Source organism: Uranotaenia lowii, chromosome 2 (genome assembly GCF_029784155.1).
Source record: "Uranotaenia lowii strain MFRU-FL chromosome 2, ASM2978415v1, whole genome shotgun sequence".
In the NCBI taxonomy this organism is placed as follows: Eukaryota; Metazoa; Arthropoda; class Insecta; order Diptera; family Culicidae; genus Uranotaenia; species Uranotaenia lowii.
Genome location: NC_073692.1, coordinates 156,556,579 through 156,579,134, shown reverse-complemented (window position 1 = coordinate 156,579,134; position 22,556 = coordinate 156,556,579). Strand labels below are relative to the sequence as shown.

Sequence of the window (22,556 nt, the reverse complement as noted above, 5' to 3'; positions counted from 1 at the left end):
TTTACGAGGATACCCTGCATCCAGTCGGCCGGGAATGTTGCAGTATCTCAAATGTCAGCGAAAAGACGGTGCAGCATTTGTGCTGACAAGGCAGGGTCGGCTTTGAGCATTTCAGCAGGAATGCAATCAATTCCAGGCGCTTTGTTGGATTTCATGTTTTTGATTGCCGCTTCTATTTCAGCCAGCGAAGGCGCTCCCGAGTTGACGCCATTTATGCGACTTACTGTGGGTGCCTCGAGCTACGGGTTCTGTTGGCCATTGCTATTTGTAACTCGGAAAAGTTGTTCGAAATGCTCAGTCCAACGCTTGAGCTGATCTGTTCGATCTGTCAGCAGCTGACCTGCTCGGTATTTCAACGGCATTCTTGCATTAGTCCTTGCACCACTAAGGCGGCGAGAAATATCATATAATAATCGTATATCTTCAATGGCGGCTGCTCTTTCTTCCTCTTCGGCTAGGAAGTTTGTCCAGGCTCTCTTGTCTCGTCTACAAGCTCGTTTAACTGCCTTTTCCAGCTCCGCATATCGTAAGCGGGCGGCTGCTTTGGTTGACCCGGTACATGCCTGCTCAATTCCGACTTTCGCCTTTCTCCGATCATCGATCATCCTCCAGGTTTCATCCGACATCCATTCACTTCGTCTTCCACAAACTTTACCGAGAGCACCATGGCTCGTCGTGATAAAGGCATTCTTGATTCCACACCACTGTTCTTCGACTGTTCCGTCTGTCGGCAGCTCCGAGGCTCGGGATTCTAGCTGCTCAACGTATGCCCTTTTCACCTCTGGATTCTCCAACCGACGGACGTGGTATCGACATCCGACTTTCTCCTCGCGCCGTTGGACACGCGCAACTCTCAGTCGTATCTCGCCAAGGACGAGGTCAGATGCAATGTCTGCGCTTCGTTTGATGCGGACATCAAGAAGGCTCCTTCCCCATTTTCGACTGATGCAGATGTGGTCAATTTGATTTTCTGTTCGGCCATCTCGGGATACCCAAATGACCTTATGTGCTGGTCGATGGGGGAAGAGCGATTCACCGATCACCCTGTTGTTGTTGCCACAAAATTCTACAAACAGCTCTCCGTTTTCGCTCATCTGTCCTAAGCCATGGCGCCCCATGATGCGCTCAAAGTCCTGATTATCGGAGCCAATCTTTGCGTTGAAGTCGCCTAAGTGGATTTGAATGTCACCCTTCGGAATTCTCTCAACCACGCTGTTCAATTGACTGTAAAACTGCTCTTTCTCCTGCAAATCGGCAACGTCAGTTGGCGCATAACACTGGACCATTGTAAGGCCCGTGTTCTGAACCCGTGTTCTGAATCTGGCTAAGATTATTCGATTCGATCAGTTCCCAACTTATGAGGGCCGCATGGGCCTGCGGACCACCACGCAAGGTTCACTAATTAGATTTATGGTATAAATCTGCAGGTTTCCTCATCCGACTCCGATTCACTGGATTTTACTTCCTCTCGTAGCTTTTCGAAATAATCCGTGCTGCTCGACGTTTGGGCAACTGGGCTCGATACAAAGTTGACCCGTTAATTTCTTTTTTTATTTCTTAATTCAAAACAATACTTCTTTAGTAAGTACAATAAAACGACCGTCGACCACCGGAAACCGAACGACTTCTGCTTCTACTGCGACTGTTGCGGAAATTACGATATCTATTTTCAGGCATTCTAACATCACGATTTCTTGATCGGTGCTCAGATTTAAAAACGTTTCTTTCTTTGGTATCGACGTTAGCTACAACTGTTAATCGCCGGTCATTTATCTCACGAGCTCTAATTCCTGCACTTTCAGTATTGACAATAAATTTTTCCACTCTCGCTAGAGTTAAATCTTCAAGTTCTAGCAGTTTTTGTTGAACATCTTTGTCAAAAACTGACAAACCAATTTATCCCGAATCGCGGTGTCTTTAAAATCCCCAAAAGCACAACTTTCAGCTTGCAGCTTCACATTCAGGATGAAGTCCTTCGCCTTCTCACTTTCCTCTTGTGCCATATTATAAAATTGGTATCTTTGGAACATATCAGCTTCAACTTTATCAAAACGCCTTTTTAATGAGGTTATGATGTCTTCGTAGGTTTGATTTGATAAATCCTGACCTGGATGAAGCAACTTTAATTCGCTGTAAGTTTCTTGACCACACATTGCCAAAAAATAAGTTTTGCGATCAACTTCCACAATTTTATTCCAACGAAAAACCCATTCCATTTGCTCAACATCTTGTGCGAACGAAATAGAATTGGGAATGAAAGGGTCAATGTTGCCGATGTGTGGCATTTTTGCAAAAAAAAATTAACGCAACAATGGAAATGTGCTTGAAACACAATCAAATTGTTGATATGTATAATTTGATGAAATGCACGCTTCGAATCAAAGAAAAATTAAAAAAAAACGTACCTTTATTTGCTGAAGCCCAGCCAAAATCCGACCGAGGCTAACCCAAGCTCACTTATTCGGCAAAAAAAACCAAATCCAAAGGCACAACAGCAACCTCCACAGCACAGCAACAGCGGTGATTCGACGATGGCCCAACTCGCAGCAACAACAGCAACAGCAGATGATTTTTTGTTCCGCCCGGAAGAAAAAGCACGCAACGGTAATAAGCTTTACCGGAAGTCACGCACGATAACCACAAATAGACCGTGGCTCGGCTTTTTAATGGTTACACCGTGAAAAAAAAAACCACGTGGTTTGTAAAAAAATGTCTTGCACGGGAATTAATATAGAGAAACCGGTAAGGCAAAACACACTACGGCCTTCGATTCTCACTTAATATAATAAACTCACTTTGAATTACAAAACTTGAGGAATTTTCCTCGTCGCCACTAAAAGTTTTCGGACAGCGTATAAAAATACGTGTTGTCTGGTGAAGAGCGGAAATCCAAAGAAACCGATTTTTAATTTTTTTTCCGCACGTCAATTTCATTTAACGTTTTCGTTGACGTTAAACGAGATGGATTCTACAATGTGTATTACACGCTGATTTGTTAAACTCAATTTCGAGGTGGATTCTACAGATGGAAGTGCAAACTGGAAGGGCATTGGCGACACGAGATGTGAGGTTCAACGAAACGACATTTCCCTTAAGGTTGGGCGAAGCGAATATTCGAAAACTGACCATTCCAACCCGCCAGTCACCAGAACAAGAGGGGGAAATGACGGTAAATGCAAGATAGGAAGCTCTAATCGAGGTCGAAGATGTCGAGGAAGAACAGCTGGATGAAACGATCGGTGCACCAGATGTAGATGATGCAGATCTGATAACGTCCGATGGTTCAGCGAATCAAGGAGAATCCGCACTCCTTCCACAAATCGATAAGAGCAGCCCTCAGCTTGCGGATACCTCTAAATCGGTAGAAATCTCTCTCAGGTTCCCATGTGTTGTGCTGACATGATAACATAATTCCTAAAATTCACTCGGTCCATGGCAACCACTCTCCAATTTCTCGAACATTCTACACTCGTCAAATCACGCTGCACTCGGTCTAACCACCTTACTCATTGCGCCCTACTCTTTTGTTCCTATCGGATTCGTAGCGACCACCTGTTTTGCACAACAGTCGTCCGGTATTCTTACAAAATATTTTGCCCAGTGTATCCGGCCAGCCTTCACCAACTTCTTGATACTTGGTTCGCCGTAGAATCGCGCGAGCTCGTGGTTCATCCTTCGCCTCCACACTCCGTTCTCCTGTACGCCGCCAAAGATGATTCTTAACACTCATCGCTCGAATACTCGGAGTATACGCAGGTCCTCTTCGAGCAATATCCATGTCTCGTGCCCGTAGAAAACAACCGGTCTAATGAGCGTCATGTCTTCTCGACCGCAGTTGCTTGTGGAGTCAACAGCAGGCACAACTTCCACTGATTCGCCGCCGGATCTCACGGCTGTTATCATTGTCTGCGGTCACCAGTGAGCCGAGATAGACAAAGTCTTCGACTATCTCCAGCTCGTCGCCATCAAGCGGGCTCGGTCGGTCTCGGAACCGCAGGCCAGCATATACATCGTCTTGGACGTATTAATCATTAACCCAAACCTTCCTGCTTCGCGTTTCAGTTTGCGGTAGATCTCCTTCACCTCCGTAGATGATTTGCCGACTATATCAATGAAGTCGGCAAAGCAGATAGGTTGACTGGATCTGTTAAAAATCGTGCCCCGAATTTCGTCCACCACTCGTCGAATAACACCTTCAAGCGCACGTTGAACATCATGCAGAATAGACCATCACCTTGTCGAATCACCCTGCATGGTTCGAATGAACTCGATAATTCATCTTAAATCTACACATAGCACTGCGTTCTATCGATCGTCGCCTTGATCAGTCTGGTCAGCTTCCCGGAAAAGCCGTTCTCGTCCATGAATTTTCATAGCTCGTCACGTTCGATCGTGTCGTATGTGGCTTTGAAGTCGATGAATAGATGGTGCATAGGGACTTGGTGTTCATGGCATTTTTGGAGAATTTGCCGTAATGTGAAGATCTGGTCCGGCCTTATGACTTCCCACGAATCTGTTTGCTTGTGGCTTTAGGTAGCGGAGTAGGATTCGGGACAGCATTTTGTAGGCGGTATTTAGGGCAGTGATCACTTGGTAGTTCTTACAGTCCAATTTGTCGGTCTTCTTGTAGATAGGTCATATTACCCTCTCCTTCCGGCGATGTTTCTTTCCCCACCGTCTTGGTCTCCTGCATGTGCGTCGTTCAGGTGTTCATTGAAGTGCTGCTTCCACCTTTTGATCACCTCACGATTGTTCATCAGAATACCTCCTTATCTCGGCAGATTTCGGCTTGCGACAAACCGGTGATCCGTTGTATCATTTCGAAAAAAATATTATATTTACGTTTATTTTCTTTCTCTTAAAAATTTTGCATCATCTTAAATTTTTTTTAACGTTAAACTTGTTCGAAGAAAAAAAAAAGGAAATTTCAATATTTGTAAACGTCACTTATAAATCAATCAGAAATAACTGTGACAATGCCATCCAACCAGGTGGTGTAGGTAATCCATCCGTGCTATTCATTTTCGAATTCATAAAACGCTGGGCGCGTACACACAAAGTAACAAACTTAAGTTGTCAATTATGCTGACGTCTCTCAATTCGTCTGTGTCGAATTTTATTGTGGTAAAAATTAAATAAAATCTTCGAAAAGGATACATTTGTATGTTGAAAATGTTATTTTTCAAATGCATTATAAATTTCATACACATCAATATTTAGTCAATAATCTATCAATAAGGTTTTCAAAATAAATGAAAAATGAACAATCCAGTTGAATGAGTATCCACATTCTTTGGCAAGTGTTCGGCAGCTTTGTTTGCCAATCACCACGGATGTGTAAAGTCGTTGTTGTTTTTTTCGCGACTAACACCCCGGCCGGTAGTAGTCGATGGAGGTGGGATGAGTTAGGGAGGAACCTCCCTTATGTACCCAGCACCAATAAGATGGTGACGTCTAAGAAAGGTGAACCAAGAATAGCTGGGTACCGTCAATAGGCAGTAGGTTCCTCTACCCGTTGCTGCCATTAGTGCTACTGTGAATCAGTTAATGCCGCTTAGAGTAGCCAGGTTTGCATAACGACGATTCTAGACATTTTAGATGTTGTGATTAGGTTGTTTGAACACAAAACAGTGATTATTGCGGTTTATAGGTGTCCATAATGCCCCTATTTTCTTTAATTAAAATGAAAACATTTTTTTAAACCAGCTGGCATATCAGGAATCTGTCATATAAAATCCAGCATTGAACATTTGGAATGTGGAATTTAAAACCTAACATGCGCAAAATATAACCCATAATCTAAAATTCTATTTCGAAACTTGAATCCAAAATTTTAAAAGTAAATAAAACCAAAAATTGGGAATTCAATATGGAAACTGGTTTTCTCCAAAGGAAATTTTTCGCTGAACAACTTTGTCCAAGACCGTAACATCGTATCATATTAGGCAAAAAAGTTATTAGCTGTTTAACAGGGTATGTCTTTTGGCATTGAAAAATTATAAATTCAATTGACATCACTGCTGATGCCTCCAGGCTTCAGGCAAAGTAGTGTCATACAATGACCTCGCTAGGCACCCAGCAGTGATGTCAATTGAATTTATAGTTTTTCAATGCCAAAAGACATGCCCCTGTTCAACAACTAAGAACTTTTTTGCCTAATAAGATACGATGTTACAATCTTCGACAAAGTTGTCTAGCGGAAAATTTTCTTAGAGAAATTTTTAAATTGACACAAAAACCATTAGCAGGCTCGGTTCCACAAAAAAAAACAAAAATGATATTGATTTTTCAGAACAATTCAGAACAATATTCAATTTTCCCATACAAACATAAAAGTTCATATTTAATCATGTAAACGTTACATAAAAATTCTGCAAAAAATCATGGATGAGTTTTGAACCAAAACGAAGCTTTTGAGACCTCAGGGTTTGAGAAATTCAAAAATGACCCCAAATCGACTAAGTTTAATGAACCAGTATCTCAGTGGCAGTATTCTTTATGTCACTGCCACACAGCGTTTTGCAACAAAGATAACTAATTTTCAACAAACAGCAACTGAGAAATTTTGCATTGTTGAATCAATCACATATAATGATTGAATTTAGTTGGTTGTTGATATAAATCAAACCAAATATGAGATTCAAATCAGTGACATGGAAAAAACAACCTTATGCTTTTTTTTAACATTAACATTGAAATGTTTAAGGTTACATTTTGAATTTTTTTTCGTTTGAAGCATTTTCAAAACATCAGAAGATCAACGAGCATGGTAACTCTAGAAGTAGTAGACGTTTCCCAAAAGGGTGGCAGCGCAGTACTTTTCCCCATTATTGTTGTGAACATCAAGTGTACGTGTATGGAGAAGGTATGTAGGAACCCAGAACACTAAAAAAAACAGTCCGGCTGATATGGCCGCGGAACCGCCAACCACATGCCGTTTTGCCAGCCTTAGAAGGGACTTGGAACAGAACAGGAAGAACATTTCGTGCGGGTAGTTCTGTTTTGTAGTAGGTACCTACTATTTCGTTTCGTGCTTTGTAGTGGTCGGTCGGAAAAAATATGTTTCAGATTTTGTGAACGGATTGATCCCCCACCCACCTCCTTGCACTTGTTATTATTGTTTTGCCAGTTAGCGCTGCGCTGACCTAGAAGGGTCGATTTATGTTCGGTCAGAGCAGTTAAGAAGTCAAGGGGAGTCCGCAGAAAAATTGCACTATTCTCGCGTGTGTACACTTTTTCATAAGGTTTATTGGACCGTTACGTGCCGTAATACGTGGAATGTCATAAAGCATGGTTTGAGTGTGGAATTACGATTTACATGTTTGTCCCTTCAGTTCAGTGAACCTGGGCTGGAAAACAAAAACCGGCGGGAAAAGGCTCCGGATTAGTCCGGTGAGATGGGTCAGTTTTCTTGCTACGGAGTTGGTGAAATGTTGTAAAAATAATTTTCTCGAGCGATATTGAGTGCCTAATTACGCTGGGAAATGGTTCAAATAGGTAAAAATGGCTCGGCCAAAAGTGCCGGTTTTTTCGGTAGTTTTAAATCGCTGTTTCGAAAGAAATCGGAAGCCACAAAAGTCATCAACTTCCCAACGGCAACCGGGAGAGCTCCGATTGCCGATCCTGAAGCAAGCGAACCTTCTTCGTTGGTTTCGAATGTAGCCGAAGAAAATAACAACAAAAACGACGGCAACACCATATCGATTCCGGTCGATGTGAATCGTTATGAGATTAGAAAACCAGTGAAAGCGAGGAAAGCGCTGCGGCAAACAACAAAAAACAAATGTTCTGTCGTCGATGGAAACCAGGAAGCCCGTTCCGTTTTGCCACCGGTGCGGAGAAAATCCTTCGGCCGTCGAATAAATAACCTGTGGAATAATTTTGGGCTGCTGAAAAGTTCGGAAAAGATTGCCGAATTTTCCACCGGATACGGTAAGTCTCAATCTTTTTTAATGAACCATGTTAAGTATGCATTTTTCCTTCATACGACTATTGGTCATTAGACTGAGTCGATTTGGGGTCATTTTCGAATTCTCAAACCCCGGGGTATAAAAAACTTCGTCTTGGTTCGAAACTCATCCTTGATTTATGCAGAATTTTTAGATAACGTTTACATGAGCAAATTTGAACTTTTATGTTTGTATGGGAAAATTGAATATTATGAACTGAAAAATCAACGTAATTACTGTTTCTTATCTGGAACTAACCTGCTCATGGTTTTTCGTGCTAACTAATAAATTCTTTAAAAGAAAATTTCCGCTGGATACTTTGTCAAAAACCGTAACTACATATCTTATTAGGCAAAAAAGTTATTAGCTGTTAAACAGGGGTATGTCTTTTGGCATTGCTAAACAATAAATTCAATTGACATCACTGCTGAAAAGTAAGTGAAAAGTAGTCATGCAATACCTCGCTAGGCACCTAACAGTGATGTCAATTGAATTTATTGTTTATCAATGCCAAATGGCATGCCCCCATTCAAAACCTAATGACTTTTTTTTGTCATGTAACAAATGTATCTAAAATAAGTGAAAATGACATTGGGACTCGTCTAATATTTTTATTTATCCGAAGCGTCAAACCGCTTTTGGAGGGCAACATTATTTAAACAAGCGGTTACTATTGTAATGCCAAACGTTGTAGATATAAGGTCTGTACTCGAAAAAAGCAACATTTTGTTTTCTGAACAATTTTGAATGCATTGATGGAAATTGACAAAATTCCAGTGAAACCACATTTTCGAATAAAAGTTTGCAATAAAACAGTCCATCCACTTTTGGGCATGATTATGAAATACCTAGAAAAAATTTATTGGGAGACCTTAAACAGTTGGAAATCAATGATTTCACCACAGTTCATGAGGATCATGTGTGTAAATATGACCTTAAATTTGAATAAAATGGAAGAAGGATTGCTTCAATGAAGGTATGGAATGTGAAGATTTAATCTATTGGAATAAAGAAGGTAATTTTTTTCAGTCTGGTTCGTCCAACAGACAAAGGCATTGATCGAATTTCATGTTTTAAAGGTAAAAAGCTGTCCACAGATAAATAAACAAAATAAGGTGGTTAAATCAAAATATGCCAAATAATTGGAAGAGTAGCGGGGCCAATGGACTGCGAAACGAACCTTTTTAGAGAGCGCTTGGCAGCTCTCCAGCGGTCAGCCAGATGTTTTTCTTCAACAAATCTCGCCTTTATGTTTCGTAGAACACAAAGATAGAAAATTGAAACATTTTATTTCCTGTACTTCAGATGACCCATTTATCTGTGAAAGCTGGTAATGAGTACTTGAATGGTATAATTTCACTGAAAATTTCATCAATTTCCATCAATACATTCAGAAGCTATTTACAAATGAAAGTATTGCATTTTTTCGAGTACTGTCCTTATTTAAACAAAAGTTCGAAGTTTTATTCTTAAACAAATAGTTTAAAGCATAGATTATCTTCAATCTGGATGCATTAAAACAGGTCTATCTCAGAGCTATGTAAACGAAATAAAAATCTATTGTACTAAAAATCTAGGTTTTGTATTGCACTTTGAAGGAAAAATAATAAAAAAATATTCCGCTGTGGTTTTGATGAAATTTCGAACATTATAAAGTTCAGGGATTAAAAATAAAAATAAACTATCATTTTCTATTAGGACTTTGATAAAATTTATTCTAGATAAAGTCCTGTTCAAATCCTCATGGAGCCGGTTCTGTCTTATTGTATTATACGGAAAATATTTCTTCTGCCCAAAGTTTTTTGGTTCCATCGGAGACTTTCCTATTCAAGATTGATACATATCTGTATTCGATTTAAAGGTTTGAAAAATGTATACAGAAATCTTATCTTTTTTTTCACGGAACGAGTGAATGAAAACCTCTAATTGAATTCCATATTTTGAGACCTTAATCTCTAAATTATTGATTCACACATAATTCGTTCATGTTAAATCCTCGAAATTTAATTAAAAAAATTGAAACTGTAAAAATAATCAATGAAACTTTATTTAATAAAACTAATACTGCCCGAGGGCGGGATTTTTTATTCCTTTTTGACCAGCCAATCTACGTCGACCAGACTTGATGATGGCGTCATGTCTTTTATATATGATATCTTTAAGAGGAGTCAATTTCGTGATTCGAATTTAAAAAAAATGTGAACCAAAAGTTAAGTTCTATGATCGATAGAAAATTTTGTTACTTTTATATGGGAAAGAGAGATTTGAAAACGGACGCACACACATAGGATCTCAGTAAAACTTCATGTTTCTTTGAAGAGATTTTTTTTCCTTAACTGTAAGCGTACATCTGTCGAAATTATGACGGTTAGCATCTTACAAATGCTAAAACCACCGGACCCCAGAAAGTGTACTATGTACACCTTGACCAGGATTCGAACTCATAAATCTTGGCGTAGATGACTTGAATACTACGCCAAAGTTGCTGGCTTGATGCGATCGGAGATGTTTAGATTTATGTAATAAGAAGGCAAGTGTTTTTTTTTGCTTTTATAGCAATATTTCAAACTTTAAGTACAAACCCACCTTGTATTGCCAAAGTTCAGCCGTGCCCTAATCTAACGTTAATTTTCTCAATTTTTTACTATTAAAACCATTGTTACTGTCATTAGCGTCAATTTTTGGCAAATTCGTCATTTTTCATTTTTTTTTATCATGTTTTATAGACACATTTCGTACTTCTCGCGGGAGTTTTCATTACGTCGTATGAAACAAAATGTAAACAAAAGTTTTATGACGAAAAAAATACAAAAACTGACATAAACTAGTTGCAACTTCTTTCTATTTAGAATATTTGTAGCCTTGAAAACATATTTTACGTGTGGAATACACATTTTTAAGTTGTTTTGATAACTTTTGCAGCAGTTTTCTGTGAATTCTCAAGATGTTTCATACTACGTAATGAAAGCTCACTCTAGACTTGTTTAATTTGAAAAAAAAGTATGTTATTTTTGTCGTTTTACATCAGTTTTTTGGCAAATTTTTAATGTTTTCGAAATACAATTTGATTTTATAAAATTTTAATCAACATTGTCAATTTTGAGTACCTCAAAATTTTTTATTATTTTTGTTGTTATATTTTATCAACATTGAAGAAACATGCAAGTGTTTGTCTAAATTGGTTTCTTTTTTTCCTTTATTGACAAAAATATTTACATACATTAAAGGCTCTTGATTTGGGATCATTTCGAGCCGAACACTGATAATAACTGATAAACTTTGAGTTATTGTTTTCCGTTTGTAGTTCCAGGATTCCATGATATTCCTTCAGTTTCCGGGGGTTCCGTCTTTGTGTACTGTCGTAACCTGGTGATTTCGTTTTAGTAACAATTGCTTAGCCAATTCAAGATAAATCTCTTTGTTTGATTTAATGGCAGCAGTGAAAACTGCTGAACCATTATCGCAACGTTCTGCTTCGTCCTGGTGTCCGAACAAGGTGACCTCGACCAGCTTGCGGGCGACCTCCGTCTTCAAAGCTGTCGGTTTTGTTTCGATTTTCGAACCGCTGCTTCGACCCGGCGCTTCCTTCTTCTTGGTTGTGGTGATGGTATTTGGATTATCCCTTTTGGCAGAGGGACCCGGGGCTTCCTTCTTCGTCTGCGTCTCCATCTTTATTCAATTTATCACTGGTTATAAACAACCGTCACAAGAATATCTTCCAAGGTGTGCTCTGACATGAACTATCGAAGAGATGTCCGTGATAGTGAACACCATCTCAGAGCTCTTGCGAAACCAAACAACTTTTGAAGAATTTTATACCCAAAATTAAACTTTTCTTCAAAATCACACTTAAATCAATGTTTGTTTAGTGATGAATTGTTCGTTTAGGTAAATCCCTTATTAACAGGGATGTAAATTACTAACATTTACATAGATATTCAAGCAAACGAAGGAGATATAGCCATGAATCTGTGTGATTTTAGTGGGTTTTCGAATGACTTCTACTTCATAGTCTTATTGTGCTATGTTTAATTTCAATTTTATTTTCTTTATTATTAATCGCCTATCTCTACATGTACATTCCGTCCTTTTTCGTTAGTTTTCCAGGTATTCGTTGAATGTTCTTGATTTATTTCATAATTTCAATCTATAAGATCTGCTCTATAGCGTTCATATTTTGAACAGTGCCATACAACATGATCTTAATCTTCGTAGACTTTACCATAATAACAAATGTTCGTGTTTGATAGTCTGATCCGAAACAAATGGGATGCTAGTAGATAATGAATTGAGATAATCCGCGAAGAAATTTGAAATCTCTTTCAAAAAACTACACGCAAAAGAATTTAGAAATTAATTTTACATCCGTGAAAATTTTTGAGAACGGCGTGTCTATTTTTGCTTATTTTGAATTTTTCCCTTGTACCTGCTGAGGTGTACACAGTTTTGCTTTCTGGTATGGTGCCGTAGGACAAGCTGAATTGACAATTCGTCGGCAAATAAAACGTTCGAAAAAATTTATAAGTAAGTGTTGCGATTTTCTAATTATTTTAAATTATTTTTTGATTAATCGTTTTATTTGGTCAGGTCATATCGATATGTTGCTGATCACTTTTCGCTTCGAAATTTGTGCTGCGGGTTCTAACAAGGTAAATTATTTATTATTTATCTTTTTTATTTGATTTTTTTGGATTTTTTACTGAATTTCACGACCTAATTCGCTGGCAAGAGCCCTCCAGAATTGAGGATTCATTACATAACAAAATCAGTGTAGTGATAGCGTACAGTAATTCTAAGTGTATAGTAATAGGAAAAATAAATCTTATTTTCGAAGAAAATTAGTTGGATTTCTATTATTATGATAAATCATGTCAATACCTAATACATTCTACGTAGCGTTCATCATCACATCGCGTTGAACTCATTAAAAATTTACGTAATATGTAGGTGACTTCTATGAAACACAAATTCTTATAGGAGCGCGTTTACATAATGTTTCCGTAGCATATACGTGAAAATCAATTGGATAAAAATCATGTGTTTTTCACGTAGCCGCTACGTGCAAATTATTTTGCGTGTACTTGAGGTAAAATTGAGAAACAAAATCTTCCTGAGTCGCTAGTATTCCACTTACTTTGCCACATATACAACGCTATGGAATGTGCAATGGAGTAAAGTTCAAAATGTTGGAAACCTCTACAATAAATCGAGTCACTAATAGCTCCCTGCTTAGGTAGATGATGAGCTTCTTCATTCCCCAAAATAATTAAATTGGCCTTGTAAGAGTGAAAGTTCTAAATCACGTTTATAAAAAACGTGCCAGAATCAATACCATACCAAAATCGAGCGGGGTCTGTTTAGGGGGCATCCATTAGTTACGTAACGTTCTTAGGGGAGAGAGAGGAGGTAATCTCGAGCGTTATGAAGTGTGACAATTTTATATAAAACCAGGCAAAATCCGGGCTTCTGATTTCAAAATTGACGACCAAAAATCCGGGCAATATCCGGTAAAGTTTTTGTCAACATCCAGAAATTACTCAACAAAAATCAAAGAAAAAAAAATTTAAAAACACTTTTTTCATCAAAACTTTTTTCAAACTTTTTGTATGATTTGCTAAATAAACTGAATTTTTCTATGAAGTCTAGGCAACCGAGCTGGGCCGAACTGTTTCCAAATTTTGTATTAAATATCCAGGTGAACCCGAATAAAATCGGGGAAGAAGAATTTTGTAAGTACATATCCAGGCCGAAAAATCCGAACAATTTTGTATACAAACCTGGCAAAATCCAGGCATTTGATTTAAAAATTAACAACCAAAAATCCGGGCAATATCCGGGCAAATTTTGTTAAAACCCAGAAATAACTTACAAAAATCAAGAGAAAAATTGTAAAACAAAATGTTTTTTTTTTATCAAAATTTAGAGGCGTTCATAAAACGATTTTACAACATTATTTGTTTTTTGTTTGATTTGCCAAATAAAGAAAATAAATCCGGGTTTTTTTTCAATGAAATTCGGGCAACCGGGCTGGGCCGGTCAGTTTCCAAATTTGGTATTAAATATCCGGGCAATCTGGCAACCTTATGTTAACATTGTTATAAATGTTGCAATCCGACAAAATGCTCTCATTTACTATGAAGAACGTTAAAACTATTTTGTTGAAAAAAATTTCCGAACCTAAAAAAATAAATCTGTTAAGGTAACAGTGGAGAGGGGTCGGGTATATCGCAGCGTAACGATTTGTGACATACGGGGGGAGGGGGTCAAAAAAGTGTATTTCAAACCTTCAAACCTCTGAAATACAGCAATTTACTTTTATTTGGATTGAACATCATTTCTAATATTCTCTATTGTCTTCGCAATCTGCGGATACGTCTCTTTTAAGTTAAAAATATTAAGTCTATTAAGTTAAAAATAATTTCGAAATCAGGGATAGCGATATTTAAAATGGTGAGTACCTCAGCGTAGGGTAAATGATAAAGTTAAAAAAAGATTCCTAATATAGGAATCGCATGTCACTCATGTCGATGAGAACTGACCTATTCAAAAATCGATCCTAGTAATTGGTGTAACGATTGACCCACTTTATTTTACGTTGTACCTACTGAAGAGACTCTTGTAAACAAAGGGAAGAAATGTCACGATTTGAATGTTCAATTTCCTTTCAGTGTCATTCCAATCGATCAAAAAACCTGGTCAAACTGAAAAATTTGAATTGAAATTTTTGCTGTAGTTAATTTTTTTGATTTTACTTAGAAGGCTTTTTGATTTTTATTAGAAGGGCAAATCACTGCTTTATGAGTTCTCATCAATTTCAAACAAAGTAAATGTTATCAAAATATGAAGTAATAAAATATAGATAAACTTTATCCGTTCATCCAAAACAACAGCCACGAGAAGTTTTATTAATGACAATCTTGGATCAACACTGCAGAATGGTTGCTGATAGTATTATTTTGAAACGGATCAGAAGGCGCCTCTTTGTTTACTGTAGCCTCTTCAGTACCTAGCTACGCAATGAAAGGCAGGAGGTCAGTTAGGAGTTCGTTCATTAATTGGAATAACGTTCTCTCAATCAGCGATTGATGGTAGAGGAAGGACAGTTCTGCATCTGGATCGATAGTAACCTCTTGGCAATCCAAAATTGAATATAATTTATGCATGACGAAAACTCAACCGAAACGAACCATATGTAGTACGGTAGGCAACGTACGATTGTGACAGTAATTGCTCATCGATTGTGAAGAATTTTCATTTGTTCGATTTGAAGATTCTTTTATATTCCAAGCAGAAAGAGGAAAGTTCTGCGTCTAGATCGACAGTAGCGTCTGGACAATCTTAAAACAAAATATAATTTATGCACGACTCAATCGAAACTAACCATATTTGCAACGGACGATTATGACAGTAATTAGTAAGAGCAAGTTCACTGGTGTTGGGTAAGTAAGTAGTAGAAATTTTGACATTTTGAAAATTTTACCATGCAAAAATGTTTTCAAGATCTTTGGGCGTTTTATGTTTTTACAGCACTGTTTCTATTTCAGCCGTATGTGATAGAAATATTGCTATTTTTGCATCACAGCATGCGAAACTACAACACGTGTTGTTAAAAAACTTGAAGGTAGGGGAGATGGGGGCATAATGGCCACCTTAAGGAAAACGCTTATTTAACCATAGAGAACAGCTGTAATATGTGAATTAATCATTGTTTCGTGTTCAGACACTCAAATAGTCTATTGCCTAATTGGATGAAACTTGAAAAAGTAGATAAAAACGCCGAAAGCTGAAAACCAGTCACTGTAGAGGCATAATGAGAAACCCCCCGAGGCAGTATGAGCACCATTAATTAATTCACAATGAGCGTTTTCTGCCGGAGATTCTAGCAGCAAATTCGACTCGATGAAGTCAACTGAGTAAAAGAGCTACAGCTTGACTTGTATCGTCTGACGATTTGTCCTTTTGCTAAGATGTCGTACAGGCTCGAGTTCGATTCCTGGTGGAGGTGATTTTTTTTCATTTATCATTCATGATCATGATTCCACTAAACGGTGAGGCGTGGATTCATCAAACGAAGCAATAACAAAATAATCTAGGTCTGTTTGTAGAATTCAAAGAATTAACACATGCTCATACATTATGTTTCTGGTGTTTTGTTTGACGGATGATGCGTTGATGCTTTTAGCCGTATAATGTAACAATAAGAAAAATCAATCATGAATGGTATGTGCAAAAAAAAATCCCCTCGAACAGGAATCGAACTCGAGTCTACTGACTACCTTTCCGATACCTTACCAATAGGCCAAATCAAGAGACGAAACAAGCCAAGATGTAGCTTCAGTTGACTTCATCGAGTTGAATTCGCTGCTAGATTCCCCGGCAGAAAATGCTCATTATGCCTTTATTGATAGTCCTCTGTTCGCCTCTAGTGAACAAATTAAAGTAAAAAAGCGTTTTAAAATTGATTAAAGTGAAAAATCAAAAATTTTATGATGTTGAAAATTGAGAAACAATGTGTAGATCATGTTGCAGTGCGTACATTTCAGATCAAGATGATTTAAAGGTCAAAAAAGCTTATTTGGTGGTGCTCAAAAATAATATTATTTTCGCTGGTTAGCTGGTTTAGCTAGTTATTATTTAATATTTCTGTAAAGATGAAAAGGATATTTCTTTTTTGGTGAAAAATTAATACTATGGGTAGTACGAAACAAGTCCTTATGAAAATTTGTTTAAGAAAATACGTACTTATGTAGAAAAAAGGAATGCTCATTGTGCCCTGGGTGCTCGTTATGCCCTCATCTCCCCTACAGATCTTGAAAATGTTTTTGCACGGCAAAATTTTCAAAATGTGCAAAAAGTGACAAAATTTCTACCACTTTGTCCCAACAGCAGTGAACTTGCTATAAGAAGAGAGGCAGGCTTAGTGCACATACTGAGGAGAATACTTTTTCCTCCAATAAGTATCTGAAAACGATGTGCACATGAGCAGAATTATGTGCTCCACACATTGGAGCAATTTTAAAGTTGAAATCTCTTACAGTTTTTGAGAAAATGATTTTCTAATAGGGGAAAGTCGGGTAAGACGGACACAGCGGGTAAAACGGACATTTTCGATATTTCGAAAATTACAATGTTTGGCAAAAATCTAATGATGGGAATATGTTCACCAAAGTGTATCAACACTTTCGAGACTCTTTGTTTATTCATAGCAAGCAAAGTCCCATAATAGTAAACAAAACAAACAAAAACTTTGAGGATCCATTATTTGATGTAATTTTTTCTCCTCATTTAATAGTTCATAACTCGCAAAATTTTAAAAAATTTCAACCGTTTTCAAAGGTAGACTGTTCATTAGGCTTCTTTTTAACCATCTGGAGGAAAATCAGCGAATTTCCGTCAAAGGGCTTGAACAACAAACGTTATGAAAAAAAGTTGCTAAGGCGGGTAAGACGGACACCTCAAGGTCGGGTAAAACGGACACACAAGTTTCTTCAGGTATTTTAAAATTTTCATCGGTTCGATCCTCCATACGCCTTCGAAAGGCCTTAGCAAGAGCAATTGTCGGTCGAAAAGCACTCGGCATGTCAAACAGGCCTTAAAAACTGCAAAAATCGGATCTCCGGTTGAGAAAGCGCCTATAAAATACGAAATTTCGAAACCACACTGTTTCGCTGCTGGACTTGTTGGTTCTATTTTGGTTTTAAAACGTTTTCAAATACTTAACTCACAAAAATATCTACTTTAACAGCAATTTTTGCGACATAATGTACCTTTTCTGAGCAGTGTCCGTTTTACCCGACCATTTTTGAAAAGTGTAATTTGCAATCATGTTTTAAATTGCTATAAAAACAGTCAAGATGAAGGATATTTACCAATTCCAATGGTTGATGCGATAGCAAACAACCTAAACTGCCCATCTGCACGAAAACTGCGATGAAAAAAGCAATATCTGATTTTCTCTAGCGGTTCTACCTTAAGGTGTCCGTTTTAACCGACTTTCCCCTACCAGTAGTCACAATAGCCGATTTCCAAAACCAGGCGGTTTATATGGGCACGTCTATGTTTTGAGCAATATTTAATTTCCACTTGCAATATTTCGTAAAGTCTGCTTCATTTAATATTAAAACACAAACTATAACTATAACTATAACTATAACTATAACTATAACTATAACTATAACTATAACTATAACTATAACTATAACTATAACTATAACTATAACTATAACTATAACTATAACTATAACTATAACTATAACTATAACTATAACTATAACTATAACTATAACTATAACTATAACTATAACTATAACTATAACTATAACTATAACTATAACTATAACTATAACTATAACTATAACTATAACTATAACTATAACTATAACTATAACTATAACTATAACTATAACTATAACTATAACTATAACTATAACTATAACTATAACTATAACTATAACTATAACTATAACTATAACTATAACTATAACTATAACTATAACTATAACTATAACTATAACTATAACTATAACTATAACTATAACTATAACTATAACTATAACTATAACTATAACTATAACTATAACTATAACTATAACTATAACTATAACTATAACTATAACTATAACTATAACTATAACTATAACTATAACTATAACTATAACTATAACTATAACTATAACTATAACTATAACTATAACTATAACTATAACTATAACTATAACTATAACTATAACTATAACTATAACTATAACTATAACTATAACTATAACTATAACTATAACTATAACTATAACTATAACTATAACTATAACTATAACTATAACTATAACTATAACTATAACTATAACTATAACTATAACTATAACTATAACTATAACTATAACTATAACTATAACTATAACTATAACTATAACTATAACTATAACTATAACTATAACTATAACTATAACTATAACTATAACTATAACTATAACTATAACTATAACTATAACTATAACTATAACTATAACTATAACTATAACTATAACTATAACTATAACTATAACTATAACTATAACTATAACTATAACTATAACTATAACTATAACTATAACTATAACTATAACTATAACTATAACTATAACTATAACTATAACTATAACTATAACTATAACTATAACTATAACTATAACTATAACTATAACTATAACTATAACTATAACTATAACTATAACTATAACTATAACTATAACTATAACTATAACTATAACTATAACTATAACTATAACTATAACTATAACTATAACTATAACTATAACTATAACTATAACTATAACTATAACTATAACTATAACTATAACTATAACTATAACTATAACTATAACTATAACTATAACTATAACTATAACTATAACTATAACTATAACTATAACTATAACTATAACTATAACTATAACTATAACTATAACTATAACTATAACTATAACTATAACTATAACTATAACTATAACTATAACTATAACTATAACTATAACTATAACTATAACTATAACTATAACTATAACTATAACTATAACTATAACTATAACTATAACTATAACTATAACTATAACTATAACTATAACTATAACTATAACTATAACTATAACTATAACTATAACTATAACTATAACTATAACTATAACTATAACTATAACTATAACTATAACTATAACTATAACTATAACTATAACTATAACTATAACTATAACTATAACTATAACTATAACTATAACTATAACTATAACTATAACTATAACTATAACTATAACTATAACTATAACTATAACTATAACTATAACTATAACTATAACTATAACTATAACTATAACTATAACTATAACTATAACTATAACTATAACTATAACTATAACTATAACTATAACTATAACTATAACTATAACTATAACTATAACTATAACTATAACTATAACTATAACTATAACTATAACTATAACTATAACTATAACTATAACTATAACTATAACTATAACTATAACTATAACTATAACTATAACTATAACTATAACTATAACTATAACTATAACTATAACTATAACTATAACTATAACTATAACTATAACTATAACTATAACTATAACTATAACTATAACTATAACTATAACTATAACTATAACTATAACTATAACTATAACTATAACTATAACTATAACTATAACTATAACTATAACTATAACTATAACTATAACTATAACTATAACTATAACTATAACTATAACTATAACTATAACTATAACTATAACTATAACTATAACTATAACTATAACTATAACTATAACTATAACTATAACTATAACTATAACTATAACTATAACTATAACTATAACTATAACTATAACTATAACTATAACTATAACTATAACTATAACTATAACTATAACTATAACTATAACTATAACTATAACTATAACTATAACTATAACTATAACTATAACTATAACTATAACTATAACTATAACTATAACTATAACTATAACTATAACTATAACTATAACTATAACTATAACTATAACTATAACTATAACTATAACTATAACTATAACTATAACTATAACTATAACTATAACTATAACTATAACTATAACTATAACTATAACTATAACTATAACTATAACTATAACTATAACTATAACTATAACTATAACTATAACTATAACTATAACTATAACTATAACTATAACTATAACTATAACTATAACTATAACTATAACTATAACTATAACTATAACTATAACTATAACTATAACTATAACTATAACTATAACTATAACTATAACTATAACTATAACTATAACTATAACTATAACTATAACTATAACTATAACTATAACTATAACTATAACTATAACTATAACTATAACTATAACTATAACTATAACTATAACTATAACTATAACTATAACTATAACTATAACTATAACTATAACTATAACTATAACTATAACTATAACTATAACTATAACTATAACTATAACTATAACTATAACTATAACTATAACTATAACTATAACTATAACTATAACTATAACTATAACTATAACTATAACTATAACTATAACTATAACTATAACTATAACTATAACTATAACTATAACTATAACTATAACTATAACTATAACTATAACTATAACTATAACTATAACTATAACTATAACTATAACTATAACTATAACTATAACTATAACTATAACTATAACTATAACTATAACTATAACTATAACTATAACTATAACTATAACTATAACTATAACTATAACTATAACTATAACTATAACTATAACTATAACTATAACTATAACTATAACTATAACTATAACTATAACTATAACTATAACTATAACTATAACTATAACTATAACTATAACTATAACTATAACTATAACTATAACTATAACTATAACTATAACTATAACTATAACTATAACTATAACTATAACTATAACTATAACTATAACTATAACTATAACTATAACTATAACTATAACTATAACTATAACTATAACTATAACTATAACTATAACTATAACTATAACTATAACTATAACTATAACTATAACTATAACTATAACTATAACTATAACTATAACTATAACTATAACTATAACTATAACTATAACTATAACTATAACTATAACTATAACTATAACTATAACTATAACTATAACTATAACTATAACTATAACTATAACTATAACTATAACTCAATTGAAAACGGTACAAACTGATGATAAGCATACGTCAAACCTGAAATTTTAGGCAAAACTTCAGATATCGCACGTAATTTGCATAAAACAAAATTGGGGATGCCATTTCATGTTCATATTTCGTTTATATGATTTTTTTATGGAGCGCTGATGTGGTCTTGTGGATAGGCTGGCGCAAGTTTGGTAACTCAGGCGTACTGGTTTCGATTCCCGGTATCGGCAAGAAAAACTTCTGGCTTTAATTGTATTATTTACTAAATTGACTAAATATTTCAGAGGGAGTGCATCTAGAGGTAATCTGAAGAGACAATTGCAAGCAAAACGGATTGCCAACCATTGTAGGTCTCTGAAGGTTGGATGCCTTCCCTCGACGAACCATCGGCCGTGGAAGTCCTAGAAACAATTCGAAGGCCAAGCCACACAGACATAGGCTGGACCTTGCTACCGATGGGGGAACCATACATACATACATATTTCGTTTATATGATTTTTTTAACATTTCATTATTATGCTCATACATATATTTTCACTGTGAGATTATGATTAAAGCTTAGATTTATGGTTTCAATTATTTAAAAAAACATAAATTTGATATGGTTAACCTATTTTTCCCTAACACATTGTGGGCCAAATACAAAGCGCCGATGTGGTCTAGTGGATAGGCTGGCGCGAGTCTGGTATTGGTACGCCAGGCGTACTTTTGGGTTCAAATCCCATAAGCGGGCCGACAGGTAAAATTGTGTTTCATTATATAACTGACCATATAATTGGAATGTTCAATAAGTTGCCAGCTGGCCAGGTATATACACGGATGCCGGAATACCTGTAAGTAAACTAGCCCACCTGATTGATTCGTTCTTCCAAAATA

The 22,556-nt window shown here is 34.5% G+C and overlaps 2 protein-coding genes across 3 annotated transcripts in view; both read left to right on the top strand.

Moving 5' to 3' along the window:
• Nucleotides 1–22,556, top strand: part of LOC129749969 (rRNA-processing protein UTP23 homolog) — an 81,135-nt gene that overhangs the window by 6,572 nt on the left and 52,007 nt on the right. The window lies entirely within an intron of this gene.
• The window catches only part of LOC129749967 (protein PALS2-like), a 162,094-nt gene continuing 146,401 nt past the window's right edge, over nt 6,864–22,556 (top strand). The window contains exon 1 of one of the 2 annotated variants that reach the window (XM_055745122.1): nt 6,864–7,932. In XM_055745122.1, coding sequence (XP_055601097.1) covers nt 7,485–7,932 — 448 coding nt within the window. In that variant the 5' untranslated portion in view covers nt 6,864–7,484. The remainder of the gene's footprint in view (nt 7,933–22,556) is intronic. The other variant, XM_055745124.1, reaches the window with a different exon arrangement.